The sequence below is a fragment of the Gadus morhua genome, chromosome 6 (assembly GCF_902167405.1).
Source record: "Gadus morhua chromosome 6, gadMor3.0, whole genome shotgun sequence".
Taxonomy (NCBI): Eukaryota; Metazoa; Chordata; class Actinopteri; order Gadiformes; family Gadidae; genus Gadus; species Gadus morhua.
The window spans coordinates 16,725,957-16,742,557 of NC_044053.1; the positions used below are offsets into that span (position 1 = coordinate 16,725,957).

At 46.7% G+C, this 16,601-nt stretch overlaps 1 protein-coding gene across 3 annotated transcripts in view; it reads right to left on the bottom strand.

Annotated features, from left to right (window-relative positions):
• The window catches only part of dock8 (dedicator of cytokinesis 8), a 49,460-nt gene that overhangs the window by 9,501 nt on the left and 23,358 nt on the right, over window positions 1–16,601 (bottom strand). For 2 of the 3 annotated variants that reach the window (XM_030358532.1, XM_030358534.1), the window contains 24 exons: window positions 16,256–16,397; window positions 15,705–15,806; window positions 15,123–15,218; window positions 14,621–14,855; window positions 13,779–13,943; window positions 13,503–13,681; window positions 12,571–12,666; window positions 11,813–11,908; window positions 11,551–11,700; window positions 11,139–11,252; window positions 10,634–10,789; window positions 10,133–10,272; window positions 9,766–9,929; window positions 9,408–9,559; window positions 7,954–8,136; window positions 7,678–7,804; window positions 7,144–7,231; window positions 6,832–6,928; window positions 6,262–6,396; window positions 5,757–5,909; window positions 2,713–2,871; window positions 2,139–2,239; window positions 958–1,150; window positions 62–205 (listed from right to left, as the gene is read on the bottom strand). In XM_030358532.1, the coding sequence (XP_030214392.1) occupies window positions 62–205; window positions 958–1,150; window positions 2,139–2,239; window positions 2,713–2,871; window positions 5,757–5,909; window positions 6,262–6,396; window positions 6,832–6,928; window positions 7,144–7,231; window positions 7,678–7,804; window positions 7,954–8,136; window positions 9,408–9,559; window positions 9,766–9,929; window positions 10,133–10,272; window positions 10,634–10,789; window positions 11,139–11,252; window positions 11,551–11,700; window positions 11,813–11,908; window positions 12,571–12,666; window positions 13,503–13,681; window positions 13,779–13,943; window positions 14,621–14,855; window positions 15,123–15,218; window positions 15,705–15,806; window positions 16,256–16,397 (3,367 nt within the window). The remainder of the gene's footprint in view (window positions 1–61; window positions 206–957; window positions 1,151–2,138; window positions 2,240–2,712; window positions 2,872–5,756; window positions 5,910–6,261; window positions 6,397–6,831; window positions 6,929–7,143; window positions 7,232–7,677; window positions 7,805–7,953; window positions 8,137–9,407; window positions 9,560–9,765; window positions 9,930–10,132; window positions 10,273–10,633; window positions 10,790–11,138; window positions 11,253–11,550; window positions 11,701–11,812; window positions 11,909–12,570; window positions 12,667–13,502; window positions 13,682–13,778; window positions 13,944–14,620; window positions 14,856–15,122; window positions 15,219–15,704; window positions 15,807–16,255; window positions 16,398–16,601) is intronic. The other variant, XM_030358533.1, reaches the window with a different exon arrangement.

The window sequence follows — 16,601 nt, forward strand, 5'->3', positions numbered from 1 at the left end:
TTGCGCGTGCGTGCGTGCATGCGTGTGTGTGTGTCTGTGTGTGAGTGTGTCCCTCTCTTACGTTGATGAACAGCTCGGCGGCCTGCTCCAGGAGCCCCACCAGGCCGTTCTCGGTGAAGTAGCGGCCGGAGCACACGCCGTCCTCATCCGGAGACAGGATGTCATCAGACACAGCGGACTCCTCCAACACGTTGGGGGAGATGTTCTGCAGAGACAAAAGGGGCCTGCATAAATCGATCCGCCGGTCCCGGCCGTCTCCCCCCCTTAATTAATCACATGATCAATGGACAGGAAGGTGACCAGCATGTAACAGGGAGATGTCCGACAGTGGGGAAGCGAAAGCTAATCAAATGATCGCCTGATCAATGGAAAAACTGGTGGGTTCGAATGTCCCGTCCCAAAACACAGGGGAGGTCTCTGTGCGTGTGCGCTTGTGTGTGTTCACGTTGATGGTCAGTGTCTCCTGTTGACCACTGTGCAGTTGTGTTGTGGTGTACTCGATGGGACATGATGTTGACTCGGTTGTTGCTCACACACTATTTGAATCGCCTCTCTATCGATTAAGGCCACCCGATTCATAGTGTAGCACCTTTCACTGCTATAGGGAAAGAACAGCAAAATACTAAAACACTAAAAAACTCCCATCTACAGGGTCTGTAGTATATAGGACGTTGTATATTCACTTTCTTGTATGTACAGTTTGAATTTATGCATGCATGCATGTATGCATGTATGTATGTATGCATGTATGTATGTATGTATGTATGTATGTATGTATGTATGTATGTATGTATGTATGTATGTATGTATGTATGTATGCATGCAAGTACAAAATATTTGACCAGAGAAACTGATGACACTGCAATACGTCAATATTTCTGATTTGATTGATTGATGTGAACGAGATCCCCAGCACGGTGTATGATTGCAGGGAGCTCTGTACAGTACAGTACGTACCTGGAAGGTGACGCTGCCCACAGGCAGGTACTTGTGGTCCTCCAGCATGCTCAGGTACTCGGCCACCAGGGCGGCTGCGTGCACCAGACACATGGCCGACTCCGTGTAGCACTTCCTGTTGCTGTGCTTCTCCGCCATGTTCTGCAGCCAGGTCAGACGCAGGTCGGGCGAGGTCTGGTAGCCTTTGGCTATCCTGAATGGAAACACACACACACACACACCTTCAGGTTAGCTTTCTGTAGGGCTAAGAATAGATTGAAACCGTGTGCGCGCATGTGTGTGTGCTTGATTTGGAACTAATTTGTTTATACGAAATGCTTCCAGAAAGGAAATGTTCTCAGTTAGAAAAAAATAAAAATGGGAATTTGTTTCCCCTGTTCAAGCGACGCATGAATAATGAATCAGGACATGCCAAACGTACGCAAAACAAAAAACCAAAACGATGAATGAATCAATTAATCTTCAAGTAAACCAGGTGCACCGCTCGCTATATGAATGAACACAATGAACCTGGGCGCCAGATTATCTCCCGTGTAATTGTGTGTGTGCCTGTGTGTGTGTGCCTGTGTGTTTCTGTTTGTGTGTGCGTGCGTGCGCATGCACATGTGTGCATGTGTGCATGTGTGTCTGTATTTGAGGAGAATCAAGGCGAGGATTTCAGGAAAAGTACATTTGCCGTTCGCTGTGCCATTTTTTGCATGGCTGTCGGACACATTCTGTACACACGCAGAACGGGCCCTAAACCCAAACAGACTGCATGATGAATGGCACGTGTAGAGGGCATTAGCACAGAAGCGCAGAGTGATCTCTAAACCAACACACAGCACATGTATGCGCCTCTTTGTCTGCCGCGTCCCCACCACGTACACCACTCTCTCTCCGCTTGCATTTGCATATACACCCAGTCCAGATCAGAGGCCCAAACTGCTACCACATGGTAACCATGGCGAGGACGGCAAATAGAGGCAAAACAAGCCCAGACCACAGAGAAATAGGAAACAGCCAGCTCCTAGTGAGCCACGGGATAGGGGGGGGGGAAGAGAGAGAGAGAGAGAGGGAGAGAGATGGAAAGGGGGAGAGAGAGAGAGCGTGCCAGAGAGTGAGAGAGAGGCAGTCGATAAGACAGACCAAACAAGGACAAAGCCTGTAAGACAATACGGTTGTTTTTGTTCTTCACCCACCTATACATGAGGTCCATGAGCATCTCCGGGTCCTCCTGGAACTCCCGCATCTTCACCGTGTCGGACAGGATGCTGTTGAGGTTCCGCAGTAGCTCATCCACCTGAGGAGAAACACACCACCGCACACCACCACCGCGTGTCATCATGGCCTCCAAGCCAGCTTTGGTCTGAATGATACACCTTTTCCTCTCCTCATTGTTATTCTGCTACCGAGTTGCGTCTGCTGTGTTAGTCATCCCATATGTGTTCCTTTCTCAAGATTTCTATCTCTCGCCGCTGGGTCTTTGGAGAGATGTACTTTGAGGGGGGGATGTGAATATCAGATTGGTATTTTATTTCATCTAGTAACTAAATTGTGTGTGTCTGTGCGTGCGTATATGTGTTTGCGTCTGTCTGTCTGTCTGTCTGTCTGTCTGTCTGTCTGTCTGTCTGTCTGTCTGTCTGTCTGTCTCTCTGACTGTCTGTCTGTCTGTCTGTCTGTCTGTCTGTCTGTCTGTCTGTCTGTCTGACTGACTGACTGACTGACTGTCTGACTGTCTGACTGTCTGTCCGTGCGTGCGTGCCCGTGTCTTACCTGGGAGGGCAGCTGCGTGTTCCTCATCTCGCCGTCCTCCTCAGCGTAGGCCAGGATGGTGCGCAGCGAGCGCCGCAGATACTCCTCCTGGAAGTCAGACGACTGACCCACCAGCGAGGCCAGGGACATGGTCACCTGCATCTTCACCCTGGAGAAGTTCTGCACAGCAGGACCGAGGGGGGCAGAGAGGAGGGGACATGTGTTGGAAGCTGGCTTCCCATTCGCTCCAATAGTTCCCCCACCAGTGATGCTGTGGTACGATTCAGATCATTTTGTTTGCGGACGCTTTAATGTGATTTAGGGGGATTTCTATTGTTCTAAACGTCAGGGAGGTTTGATGTTAGGCGCCTGATAGACAACTATAGATAGATGGACTATAGATGTTAGATGTCAGGGATTGAACAGAGACCCTTTCGGCTGGGAGTTTTACAAAGGCAGGGTGTACAAATCTTCAATGCAGTGTGGATACTTACCTCACATGAAAAAAATAATATATATAATCTATTAAAAAAAGTATAGTTATACACATTAAGAACAAAAGGAAATGTACAGATACCAAAAAAGCATAATTATCTAAAATTTCTAAATAATGCATCCTATGTGATTAAAATATCACCTCTATTCACTGCTGTGAATGAATGTTTTGAAATGTTTCATACACGCCAGTATACAAAACCTACTGACGCCAGTGTTTGATGACATTGTTGAAAGTATACGTCGTTTCTCTTCGTGTAAAATAAGGGAGAAATGGAAGAAACTCTTGCCAAATAATTTTTCCCCACAGATTCTGCTATGGTTTGATCTGGGTTTCTATTTAAAGCAAGAGATGGATAAATTCCTGCTGGACACAAGGCAACAGATGTGTGACTCTTTGAGTGCAGAGTCTATAAACAAGTATTCATCTGGTTTGTATAAATATATGTATCATGGCTGAATGATAAATGTTTTCCTGAGCGAAACGCATACATCAAGCTTTATTTCTTGCGCAATTCTGTATTTTAGCACCATCCATTTTTCCAATGTTCACGAATAGTGGCAATTACGAATGCTTTTGGGAGATATTCTGCAAGTGATATAGCATTGTGTCATTTAGATTGCATGGTGGCGTGCAGATCGCTGTTCTGATTAATTCTGGAGGATGAAACAAGATTGCAGTTGATGGTAGATAAACACACCACTAACTGAAGTGTCGCCTCCACCTGATCCGCATTTAATTGGAAACCTCCGTCTGCAATTTTAATAAGCTTCCTTTAAATCAACATTTCAGCAAGGAGAAATATTAAATTACCAACTTGTCAAAGTGATTCCGAATGGTTATAGGCTGAAGTGCTATGATACAGCAAATCCTGATATATTTTATTTTAATCTTGAAGCAGGATGAAATTAAATTAACTGAAACCCCATTTTGTCTGCAGCAACCTTATTTTCCATCCATTCCCGTTCTTCTTCTCTGAAATGTCAACCGTCTCTCAGGTCATCTTTTCACTCTTCCACCCCTCAGACAGATCAAAACCCTTTTACCAAACAACCACCCTCTCCATCCGTCGGAGATGGTCCTAGATCTGTGTGTGTGTGTGTCCGTGTGTGTGTGCACGCCTGTGTGAGTGCATGCATGTGTGTGTGCTTGTGCGTGTGTGCATGTAGCTCAATCCATCTCCAAGATGGCCCGGCAAAGCGGGAAATGATCTCCCATTAGTGAAGACATAATCACCCATGGATCATCTCTACGGCCCCATTCTGTTCAACTACGCATGGAGCTGGAGACCCAGAAGCCAGCCCGCCACACTGTGTGTGTGTGTGTGTGTGTGTGTGTGTGTGTGTGTGTGTGTGTGTGTGTGTGTGTGTGTGTGTGTGTGTGTGTGTGTGTGTGTGTGTGTGTGTGTGTGTATGTGTGTGTGTGTGTGTGTGATCAGCACAAGTTGTTGCTCTAAATATAATCATAAATAATAACAATAATATCAATATAATCATATATATTAGATATTTATAGAAAAGAAACGTATTGCATAATGATACAGACACTAGTAACACATAGTCAAAAGATGCTGAATGTTTATACCATTTTCTTGCTGAATATGAGACTTTGGTCGTTTTTGCAGCCCCAGTAATACTCTTTGGTGCTTGCGTATCTTCATGCATTCATTTTGATAGGATAATTTTAATGGGACACAAAGCCTGGTCTAATTTGTCTTCATGAACAAGGGAGACGAAGAGCAGATGGGGAAATGGCAGAGGAGAGAGGCAGTATGGATGACTCACAATGACTGTTGTGATCTTGCCCGTTTACGATAGTATAAATAAACACAAAACACGCACAGAGGGAAAAGCCACTCATCCTTAAAAGACCATGTGCCCGTGTGTGTTTGTGTGTGTGTGTGAGGCTCTGTTGTGTATTTAGGCTTGTGCTCGACTCTGGGACTACACACCGTCAACGACGGAAACCTCGGCTGCAGCCGGAGTAACAGAATTACCAAATAAATTCTCCCCTCCTCCTTAAGTTCATACCCTTTTCTTTCCCCCTTCCCCCTCACACACACGCACACACACGCACAGCTCGGCTTTCATTAGTCAGAAGGTGGAGGGAACACAGCGGGCAGACGGTGACGGATAGGTCGGCTCTGCTCAGAAACACATCCCTCAGCAGAAAACTGTCTTCCACCAAAACCCCAAAATAGACACAGGGAAGACATTAAAGCTGAGCAGACGAGGGAAGAAGAGAAGATAATAATATGGGTATGAGTGGAATGAGTACGAGAATCATGATGAACTTCCCTTCTGCTCGTGTGTGTGTGTGTGTTTATGTATGTGTGTATTTATGTGTGGTGTGTCAAAAGCCCTGTCCTCTAATTTACGGTGAATGGGACAGACTTTTACAGATACAGTCTGTCACAGTTATGACTGCCTGCATGCTTTCCTATGCAGCTCTTGATACTTGAGATTTCACTGTATACCAAAAAAAAAAAATCACTCTCCACCACAATTATGCACATGTGTAGCGCGAGGGCATGTGCCTGCGTGCGTGTGTGCATGGGTGGTGGGCTCACGCTGGCGTTGCTGTAGCTGTATCTCATGATGAGGTAGAGGGTGGCACAGGCCTGGCTCCTGTTCTCATCCACTGGACTGCTGCAGTACTGGAGCACCTTCTGACACAGGTCTGCACACTGCTCAGCCTCCTCCTCAAACAGCAGGTCTCCAAACTACACACACACACACACGCACACACACACACACACACAAACAACCGCACAAACACACAGACACAGACACGGACACACAATGGAAAGGGTGAGGGGGAGCGAGAGAGTAAGTAAAGAAATAAAGCAGTTCTAAGTGTTTAAATTGATGATACTGTACATCATATAATAAAGCATCCAAGCTTGAACGCAAAGTAATGAGCCGACATTAATCCCAGCTAGTACCGCCTGCGAAGCATCCCCACGCTTAATAAGCGGACACTTAATTAGACCAACGTCTCTCTCTGTCTCTCCCTCTCCCTCCCTCCCTCCCTCTCCCCCCCCCCTCTCCCCCCACAAACACCGACGTCAGTACCTTGATTAGGAGAGCTCGCAGCGTGCTGAAGGCGTGTGAGAGGAAGCTGGAGCTCTGGTTGCAGGTGAGGCAGTGGAGCAGCACTTTGAGGACCCCACCCGTCACGTTGTCCTTACAGTCTGCCAGCGGCATCGCCTGATTCAGAGACACAGATGATCAGGTGGTCCGTACACACACATAGACAGCACCTAGTGTGCAAACTCTCCAACCAGCCGACGATATGCATGGTGATGGATGACGTGAGTTACTCCGGTCGATGGACGGTAAGGTTTTGTACGGCGCTCCAACATGTATGATACAACTGGAAGGGACTAAAGATCAAGAGTCTATTATTAGACTCATGTGTAATAGTCAAAGCTCTTATCCAACGTCATGTTAAAAAGAATGACAGGTTTCTAGGCCTACACGTGTTTGTATTGTATAATAAGCTAGCATAGCCCATGTTTACTATAATTGTTATTTAAATGATGCAAAGGTGCTGGGTATTTGTCAATAAAAAACGAAACAGAGCTCTAAGGCAAAACGTATATATTTTGAACCTTTGTATTGCAGGTGATAGGGTTATCTCACCTGTACGATGGTCTCCAGCAGATCCAACACGATGAGGTTAGCCTCGGTGGCCAGGTTTCCACTGATGACAGCCTCTTGGTCCAACTCGGCTTTTGTTCTGATGACATTGTTACACAGTGGGGGAGAGCGGGGAGGGTAGTTGGACACAGAACAGAGGAAAGAAAGGGAGGAAAACAATGAGACAATGAGGCAAATTTGATTAGAAGACATGCAGAGCGCAACGATTAAGAAGTACAACAAAAAACAAACTATTACATCATTGAGGTTGAATTAAAAGCCACCTTTCTACTCTGTGGAGAACAGAATACCTACTTGTCCTGCCTGTCGTTGGTCTGTCTCCACTGAGTGAGGTCTTTCCTCCAGCGTAGGTTTTCCCTCTGACCCAATGTCCGTTCCATTCCTTCCAAAGAGGTCAAACGATCAGTGATTAGCATTAGCTACTAAGATAGCACAATTTAGCGAATCACACATATCTTCTTATTCGAAATGGTTCTGTTTCTAATAGCCGAGCTTTGCGTAAAGAAAATGAAATGAAATGTAATAATAAGAAAAAAACGTTCAATGTGCCGAAAGATGACACACTCAATTTAACAAACTAAACATTCATCCTAATTAACCATGCTTTTGTCCTAAATAGCCGCCGCTACATTGGACTACTGCCACTCGTTTAAGACTATTTGAGGAGGCTCGCGTATATCCCACGCTCACTTGTACGACACAACCTCTTCATATCATAAAGATCGCCTGACGTGATTTAAACCGACAATAAATACCCACTCCGGCAAAGGGACCCGCCCGTGCCCACGGAGGCCGATCAACTCAGATGTGTCATTTGGCCTTAAGTACCTCCGACTCTTCTGATCATCTCTCCCCGCGCGCCCATGCCTCTCAGCAGGGCCTCCTCCAGCTGCAGCTTGGCCTGCTGGGACTTCTGCAGCGCCTGGTTGCTCACCTTGTCACTGCTCTGCTTACCCTACACACACACACACACACACACACACACACACACACACACACACACACTTTATGAAGAGAGGCTAATGCGGTCATAAAAATACATCAGACGGACCAAAAGCCAGGGAAGCAAAGGGAAACAGGTGGAAGCATGGAGAGCAGACTGACCCGGTATTCAAAGCAGGAGACACAGATGGTGAGGAGCTCCAGCAGGCGGTTGAGCTGGGAGGAGGGCATGTCCACCGTCCAACGCTGGATCAGGCCTCTCTCCGCGTTCTTCATCACCCACAGGAAACACACCAGCAGGTGGCGGCTCGTGTCCGCCGCCAGCGTGGCCACTGACTTACTTTGCTGAGGACACACAGTGGAGAGAGACGGAGCACTAGTTAGCGCTAACCAGAGGGCAAACACACACACACACACACACACAGACAAACACCCACACATTCACACAAATCTAAAAGTGTACGTCTGTCCATGTGTCTTTGTGTCAACCGAAACACACACAGACGAAACACACACAGCTAAACAATCGTGAAAAAAGCACTAAGAATAAGATAACTCTCTTTCAGTCTTAAGTGAAGTGCGGTTCTCTGTTGGGAGATGGGGGAAGTTAGCAGAGTTGTGCTTAATATGCTACCATGGGGGGGGCGGGGGGGCGGATCTGATTAATCCAATGTCCTCTTTAAGATGAAGAATCTTTAGAGGAGAACTGCTGCTGATAAATAGGAGGCATTAACCTGGAGGGGAGCATTGTCTCCTGAGCTTCTCACCTGGCCCTGCCAGTTCCTCTCACCGCAACAACGCAGAGCGCACCAGGTGAACACAATGGCCGACGCTATGCCGTTTCATTGGACAACACAGACTGATGATGAATCCTCCCCATGTTGCGAATAATGAACAATTGCTAAATAAAAGACTCAAATTAAGTTTGCTCTGGAGAGAAATGATGGGAGCTGAGAGAAACAATAAACACACAGGAAGTCTGACAGCTCTGACCTTAGAAAGGTCAACGCCTCTCTCTTGGCTCTTCTCCCTCCCCCCACAACAACAAGACCGCCGACAACAACAACAACCGCGTTATTCCGTCGACCAACGTGTAGAAAACCCATCGACCTAATGAAGAGTGGCCTAGAGGTCGGGGGAGCTGGATACGGGCGTAGGGGTTTTTTAGTGCTGTTGCTTCAGCTACATGTGATTTATGTGTTTGTCAGGGAAGAAGGCCCCTTTCACTTATGAAGGCAACGCATGCCCATAAACTAGCACTATAGGTGCGTGTGCGTGCGTGTCTCTGTGTGTTTCCACGATGGATGAAGTATGTGGATGGCTCTTGACAGGTAATCAATCCATTTCATTGCAACTCACCTGTTAGAGGGCCCACCGCACAGACAGAGACCCCCGCACACACACACGCAGCCAGCTCTACCAAAAAAGCATGCGCACACCCACCCACACACAAAAACACACACATAGTATACACGGATGAAAATTTGTTTGCCCCTTTAGCACAATACAGAAAACTAATCCCCAGCAAAACTTGTTGTTGTTGTTGTTGTTGTTGTTGTTGTTGTTGTTGTTGTTGTAGTAATCATAACCGTGAGAAATTATAGTTAGTGACTTACGACGGATGCCATGGAAACCAGAGCACTTCTCCCCAGGGTGTTGAAAGGGTTCCCAGCGATTGCCATGGCGACAGACTGATTGATAGGAGGGACATTTTCCAGGTCGTCGTCAGGTCCGCCAGTCTTGTTTTTCCCGCTGCGCGCTTCGGAGACTAGAACAACACAGATGTCAACCCAACATGCGTTATCACCTACCAATTAGGTGTCACATTTATAGATGAATATTTTCCTACATAAACCAAATCACTGCCGGTGAACGCAGTCGCTGCATGTGGATTTAATTCTGTGGGAATGTTACACAGTCCTATTTGTTTCTCTTCGGGGTATATAGTTTGCATGTAGGGCATTTCGGGCGTACCTGTGAAGTCCAGGTAATTGATGGAGTCGATGATGATGCCCACTAGGGGGAGGTAGAGCGCAGCGACCTTTGCTCCGACCTCAGGTTTCACACAGCGTTGGTCTAGGTCGTGGGCACACAGCAGGCTGTAGATGGCATTGATTGCCTTCCTCTGTACCTTTCCCCTGCAAAACAAGACAGAACATGTTGACTAGGGGAGTATCGATCAAATGAGAGTGCGTGGGTATCGAGGCATTTATGTGTGCCTGCATGCTGATTTATGCATGAGTGTTTAATTGTGTTTGTTTCTGGCCCTGCATGCGTACATGAGTGAGTGAGTGAGTGAGTGAGTGAGTGAGTGAGTGAGTGAGTGAGTGAGTGAGTGTACCCCTCTGACTCCATGTCCAGTGCAGCGCTGAGCTCTGTCAACAGCAGACCAGTGAGATAGTGCTGCTGCTTGAACTCCTGAGTCAGTTCAAAAAGTCCCAGAATCCTCTGCTGCTCCTGGTAGCTGTATGAGCTGGAGGTCTGACACGCGAGCGACAGCAGCAACGACGAAATACACAGAAAGAAAGAGATGGAGAGGGCCAAAGAAAGTGAGGGATGGAGTTTGAAGGACAGGAACTTTTAATGGCTGCTACTGTTGCCTGTATGATGGGCTGAATGTTTATCAGCGTACACAAATCTAATGGAGTATGCTTTATGTGACTGTATGAGATGTACAACTAGAAAATCCACGAAAAAATCTGTTTTGTTTTCCCTCCAGATTCTGAATAACAAAATGAGACAACAAATTATAATAATTCTGTACATCTCTCACTGAGACTTCTTTGATTCAGATATATCGTCATTGACAATAAAAGCCCTTTTGAGTGGCGGCAGGACTCACCTGTGAGGAGATGGAAGGGCAGGGGGAGGCGGGAGCAGAGGCTGGGCTACTGAAGAAGAGGCTGAGGCTGAGGTAGTGCTCATGACTGCACAGGATGCGCAGGAACTCCAAGCGCATGCTGATCAACGTGGGCATTAGAATACCCTTGGATGACATCTACGCAGGGGAGCAGAGGGAATCCGTTCATTCTGATCTATGATCCCACTGTTTGATGTGTTTTGTAAGACCATTAAACTGACCTATTCGGTCAGTTTGATTGTAAGTGACATAAAGGTGAATTTTTGGAGCTATATGGCATTAATGAGCTGCTAGAGGTTAGGCTTCTTGCTAAGGGATGAGAATCTTAACTTCTTGATCTTGTGTCTGAAACGGTTTTGGTTATCATTGAAATGGGTGATGTGAGTGTGTGTGAGTGTGTGTGTGTGTGTGTGTGTGTGTGTGAGAGAGTGCGAGTGTGAGTGAGAGAGAGAAAGAGAGAGAGAGAGAGTGTGTGTGTGTGACTTACCTGGTTACAGTAGTTCTTCACCAGATGGAATACGAAGCCTCTGTCCATTAGAGACAGCAGGTCATACAGGAAGAAGGCCAGGCTGATATTTACTTTCTCTGCCTGCTCCTGCTCCTAAAACAACAACAACAAAAATCAATAGATTTGATCAATAGGTAACGATCACAAATACCCGTTAGCCGGGGAAACATGATTGGTATTAAGTTGACCTTAAGTTGAGCAGAAAATAAACATATCAGGGCTTCGGGGGTCGGTAGAATTGTTTAATTGCCCTAACATTTTCACTGGTTGAGGCCAGCCATGGTGAACATACAATGATGATTATATTGCTCTATAGAATCACTTTAAAGAAGGTAAATCTGTTGGTCCACAAATGTCTTTGGTTTTGTTGTGCTTGTTTGTTTGTCCTCACCTTTTGTTGCTTGACTAGGATGGTGGCGATCTCAGCGGTCACCACGGACACGATGGTGGTGATATCATCTTTGAACCGATCAGAGAACCGACTCTGTCGTGGCATTCTGCCTTTCTCTAGATTTGAGACGTGTTGTGCCATACTCTTCACCTGTGCTCCGAAAAAAAAAAAAAAGACTTAGAAGGACACCGTACCGTACACACAGTCAATACAGAACAATAGAGAACCACTTTGTGTGTGTGTGTGGGTGTGACGGACTGACCAGCAGCTCGAAGAAGAACCAGGCGTATTTGTAGGCGTTCTCCCTGCACACGCCGGTGCTCACAACCATCTGCAGGGCCAGCTCCTCGTGGAACTGCTACAAAAACAACACCGACACGCACGGTACGTCGTTAGACCTCCTCAGCGCAAACAGTCACAAGAATTGCAATGGGCCATCCTTCTCTGTTATGCGGAAATTTTACGGATTGTGTTTTGTTTGTTTCTGGTCTTTAATACATTAACCATGGTCTCATAGAAGCAATACACTGTTGTTCACCTGTGTATATCACCTCCTGTTTGAACTTGCTGATTGTTCAAATTCCTCAAGAATCCTAAAACACAACCGTCCAGTAAGGTGGGGTTGTCTAGCATCATGCCGCCCCCTTGTGGTGACATGTGGTATGGGTGCTCTAATAATAAAGCTCTCTATATTCTGATATGATTTTTTTTGCTCCCCGTAATTGAACGGCTACATTGTCCGGAGGTCTGTGAGAAGCCATGGCTGATGAGGAGGAAGCAGTAACCATGGCAATAAGCTGTAACCATGGCGAGCCAGACACAATACCCGGACAGGCCATTGTGGCGACAGCACTTGTACAACTCTCAGACATTAGAAAGATAAGTGAGTGCCGCGGCCCCTTGCTGTTCTGCTAAACTCTTAATGGCTCTGCATTTATCTTAACCCTTATCACCAACCCCCTCCCTTTGAATGATGAATGGTCCCCCAGCATGGTGGCATCGGGGGGGGGGCTGTGTTACCTTTCTGCTGGAGGGCCTGGTGCCCCCTGTGGCACTCTGGGAGTGAGTGTTAGCGTCCACGTAGGTGGACATGCGGCTCCCTGGGTTGTTCTGGCCCTGGGGGTAACAAAGGCAAAATGGGAAACACACACACACTCGCAAACACACAAATACACCGGTGACCATAATGGGTGTGGACAACTTTGTGTCTTTCACAACATATATATCAGTGACCATGATGGGTGTGCGTGTGTGTGTGTGTGTGTGTGTGTGTGTGTGTGTGTGTGTGTGTGTGTGTGTGTGTGTGTGTGTGTGTGTGTGTGTGTGTGTGTGTGTGTTGCACACACACGTTCCATCTGGGTGGTTGTGATGGGTGGGGATGTCTCTGTCAGAGTGAGTGTCTAGTGGGGTGTTTCAGAACCTAATGTGCTGTAGTGGACATTAAGTGGCTCTGTGGAGTGTGTAAGCGACGAGGCATTGTTACGCACAGAAACCGTGTGTGTGTGTGCGCGCGCGCGTGCGTGTGTGCGTGTGTTGAAACCATTTTGAAAATCACATCCACTTAACAAATCCCTTTTTTTTTTAACCATGCCTTAATTGCAAACCATAACATTTAAAACTAAGCATATGATTGATAATGCTATAATCCAATCAACCCGAGCAAAAAGAATGGCGTTAGAAAATAATATAACATTTTCATAATGTTAAAAAGTTTTCAAAAAGGTCCCGTACATGTGAACTGACTAATGATTCGTAGCCACAGGCAGAGTACTTAGTGTGGGAAGAGGCCTCCTGGCACGGTGATATGACCCACTGATGCTGATGGGCCTCAAACGATACGTGGGGAAGCGAGTGCACACAAATGGACCAAGTTGGTGGCGCAGCAATTTCAAAACCTAAAAATTGCTTCACGAGCCCCAAAGCGGTCGACGTACACACACACACACACCCACCTTAGAGTTGAGGATGTGGTTGACCTCTGCGTCCTCGGGGGAGGGTGGGGCTCCGGGGATGTCCGGGTTGCTGCTGCTGCGGAAGCGGGACTGGAGCAGCATGGTGCCGATGGTGCTGGCCGTGGCCCGGCCCATGGTGCTGAAGCGGGCCTCCGAAGAGGGCTGCACAGAACCTGCTGCTGCAGACACACACACACACACACACACACCAAATTAGCACCCTAGGGACTATGAGACTATGAGGGTATGACCGGACATTAGGACTTGTTGGGGTACCTGCACCCTGTACGTCCCGGGGGGAACGGGGCAGACAGAAGACCCAGTAGAGGTAGGTGGACAACAGCTCGTTCCTGCCCTGCTGGTCTCTGGCCAGCTCCTGGCTGTTGTGAAGGCTGTTGACGATGGACACCGCAGACTCAAAGGCTATCTGCGCCAGATTAGCTGCGGGAAAAAGACACACACACACACACACACACACACACACACACATACACACACACACACACAAGTTTACTGTAGACTCTTCTCTGGAGCAGAGCCTTCACAATTCTAAGCTAACACAGACCCTCAGGAACCAAATTAGCTAGATTGAACAGAACCCAAATGAAAATGTCCAAAAAAATTATCGAACCAATTATGGGACAATATCACAACCCAAAATGCGTATTTGCCTCAAGTAGTACTAAATAAAACAAATGGCGAGTTTTTTTAATTTGTTCGCTTGTTTCATTTGTACGTTCAATCGTTTTAATCTCAGCCTCCTCCGTTCATTGCACCACGTTACTCGCCCTGAACGTGTGATACAGAGAGTGAGTCAAGACACTGTCTTGCGGAATCTCAAGACAAGATACTCATTGGCTGTCAGCCTTGTCACTCACAGCAATGTAGACATGGGGGAAATCAGGTTTATTCTTATATAAACATCCACAGGTTTATTCAGTCCGCCAGTATCTCCGTAATCTTTCTGTAGACGGCTGATACATTGCTTTAAACCCCGTTATAAATCACATGCGTTTCACCAGGAGACTGTTCCCTAGTTGAGGGTCCTTGATTGGATGTGCTTGCATGTCAATCAAAATCTCAGCCAGACAACAAACAGCCTCGTGGTTGGCTCTTACCGGTCTGGCCTGCGATGACCATGGGCTGCATGATGAGGGTGAAGAGCTTGTCCAGCAGCAGGTGGAGGTAGAGCACCAGGGGCTCCAAGCGGGACGAGGACAGGGACACGATGCTCAGCTTCAGCTCCTGTTCCAGCTTGTTCTCGGGAATCTTCTCCTCCTTCACGCGCAGCGGGAAGCTGACTCCGCCCTCCAGGGCGCGACACAGCGTGAAGAAGCGCTCCAAGTGGTTGTCCTAGAAACATGGAAACAAATCATGACGTTTAGTAATGAATCTGTCTTTTTCTCAAGTTTGATTGCAACAAGGAAGGAAGCAAGGAAGGAAGGAAGGAAGGAAGGAAGGAAGGAAGGAAGGAAGGAAGGAAGGAAGGAAGGGTGGATTGGGGAGGAAGGAAGGAAGGGAGGAAGGAGAGATATCAAAAGTTGTGTGTTAACACAAGCCACCATTTTCTTTAGATGCAAGTTTGGGCTTTGGCTGGAAGGTGCAACTGTCGTGACATACCTGTGGGTGCACGGAAGACACCGCCTGGATCTCCACGTTGAACAGACTTTTGTGACTGTCCATCCACTTGACTGGAGGAATCTGGGGAGGTAATTTCTAAACGATAGAGGATTGTAAAATGGAGGGTTGTTCTCTAAATGGGTGTTCAGTACTGGACATCTACACTGATATCCCGACAGCACTAAACATACTCCTCAACAACATCTATCACTATTAAAGTCACTCAGCATTGAATGTATTGAATACTTTAAAACCTGCACTATGTACATACATTTTCCCATTAGCAAACTCTATTGGCTTGAGTTATAGCCACAGTTATAGCTATAGAAACTGCTGACTGAGATTTGCCCATGGTGGTGAGGAAAGGCAGAAACGGACCAGAATAAAAACTATCAAGATGAAATATTCCTTGAATGGATTAACTTATTGATAGGTGCGTTTTATTCTTAAGAAACATTCTAATTGAGAATTTTTTGACAAAGAATAGTGACATGGTGCAGTTTTAAGATTTCCCATTGAGTGGTTTACATGGTTTGTTTATCCCAGGTTAGAAAGGCCATCAGTAGAAGGCTAGAGACGGACCTCTGGGGAGTGCAGAGAGTAGTTGAGGGGCAGGCGCTCCAGGACGATGGGCAGACAGTACTGTCCCGTCTGCAGTCTGTCGGTATTCAGCATGCGCAGCCACTGGGAAGGGATGAGATGGACACACACACACACACACACACACACACACACACACACACACACACACACACACACACACACACACACACACACACACACACACACACACACACACACACACACAGACACACACACACACACACACACACACACACACACACACACACACACACCATTTGTAGGAGATTTTTGCTTGAGGGAAGCAAAATACAAGCCAAAGATACAAGTTTACTTTTTAATGTAATTGAAGGCTAAATGGGCCGACAGTATTCATCATCAACCCTATTTCATTTCAAACCTCACTACACTAATTCAGACCAAATAACCATTGTGAGTGAATTATCAATCACTAACTCACTCGTGGTATACATTTCATATTTTTCCCCACAAATACATGCTCAATAAACGCTCAATCTTCAGAGGCCAGGCTTGCTTCTTGGTTTCCTTACGGAGTATCCTATGAGGGTCTCGCAGCTGGGCTGGTTCTGTTTCTGCTGGCAGCTGATGTGGTAGAAGGTGAACAGCAGGTGGTGCCTCTCAGTCAGCTGGGCGGGCAGGGCGAGCTTCACCTCCTCATAGAAGTCTGGAGACCTGGCACACAACAGCAGGGGACGTTGGACTCCAAGTTGAAAGGGTTGAATTCTGAGGTCTACATGTAGGCATCTTATTATGCTCAATGATATTTAATATCAATGATAATGCATTCATTCATTTCTGTCATTTTAAGAATACTCAAAAACTAGGAAAACACATAGGATTACCTTAAACTTATACTTTAACCTGTTTTTTACCTTT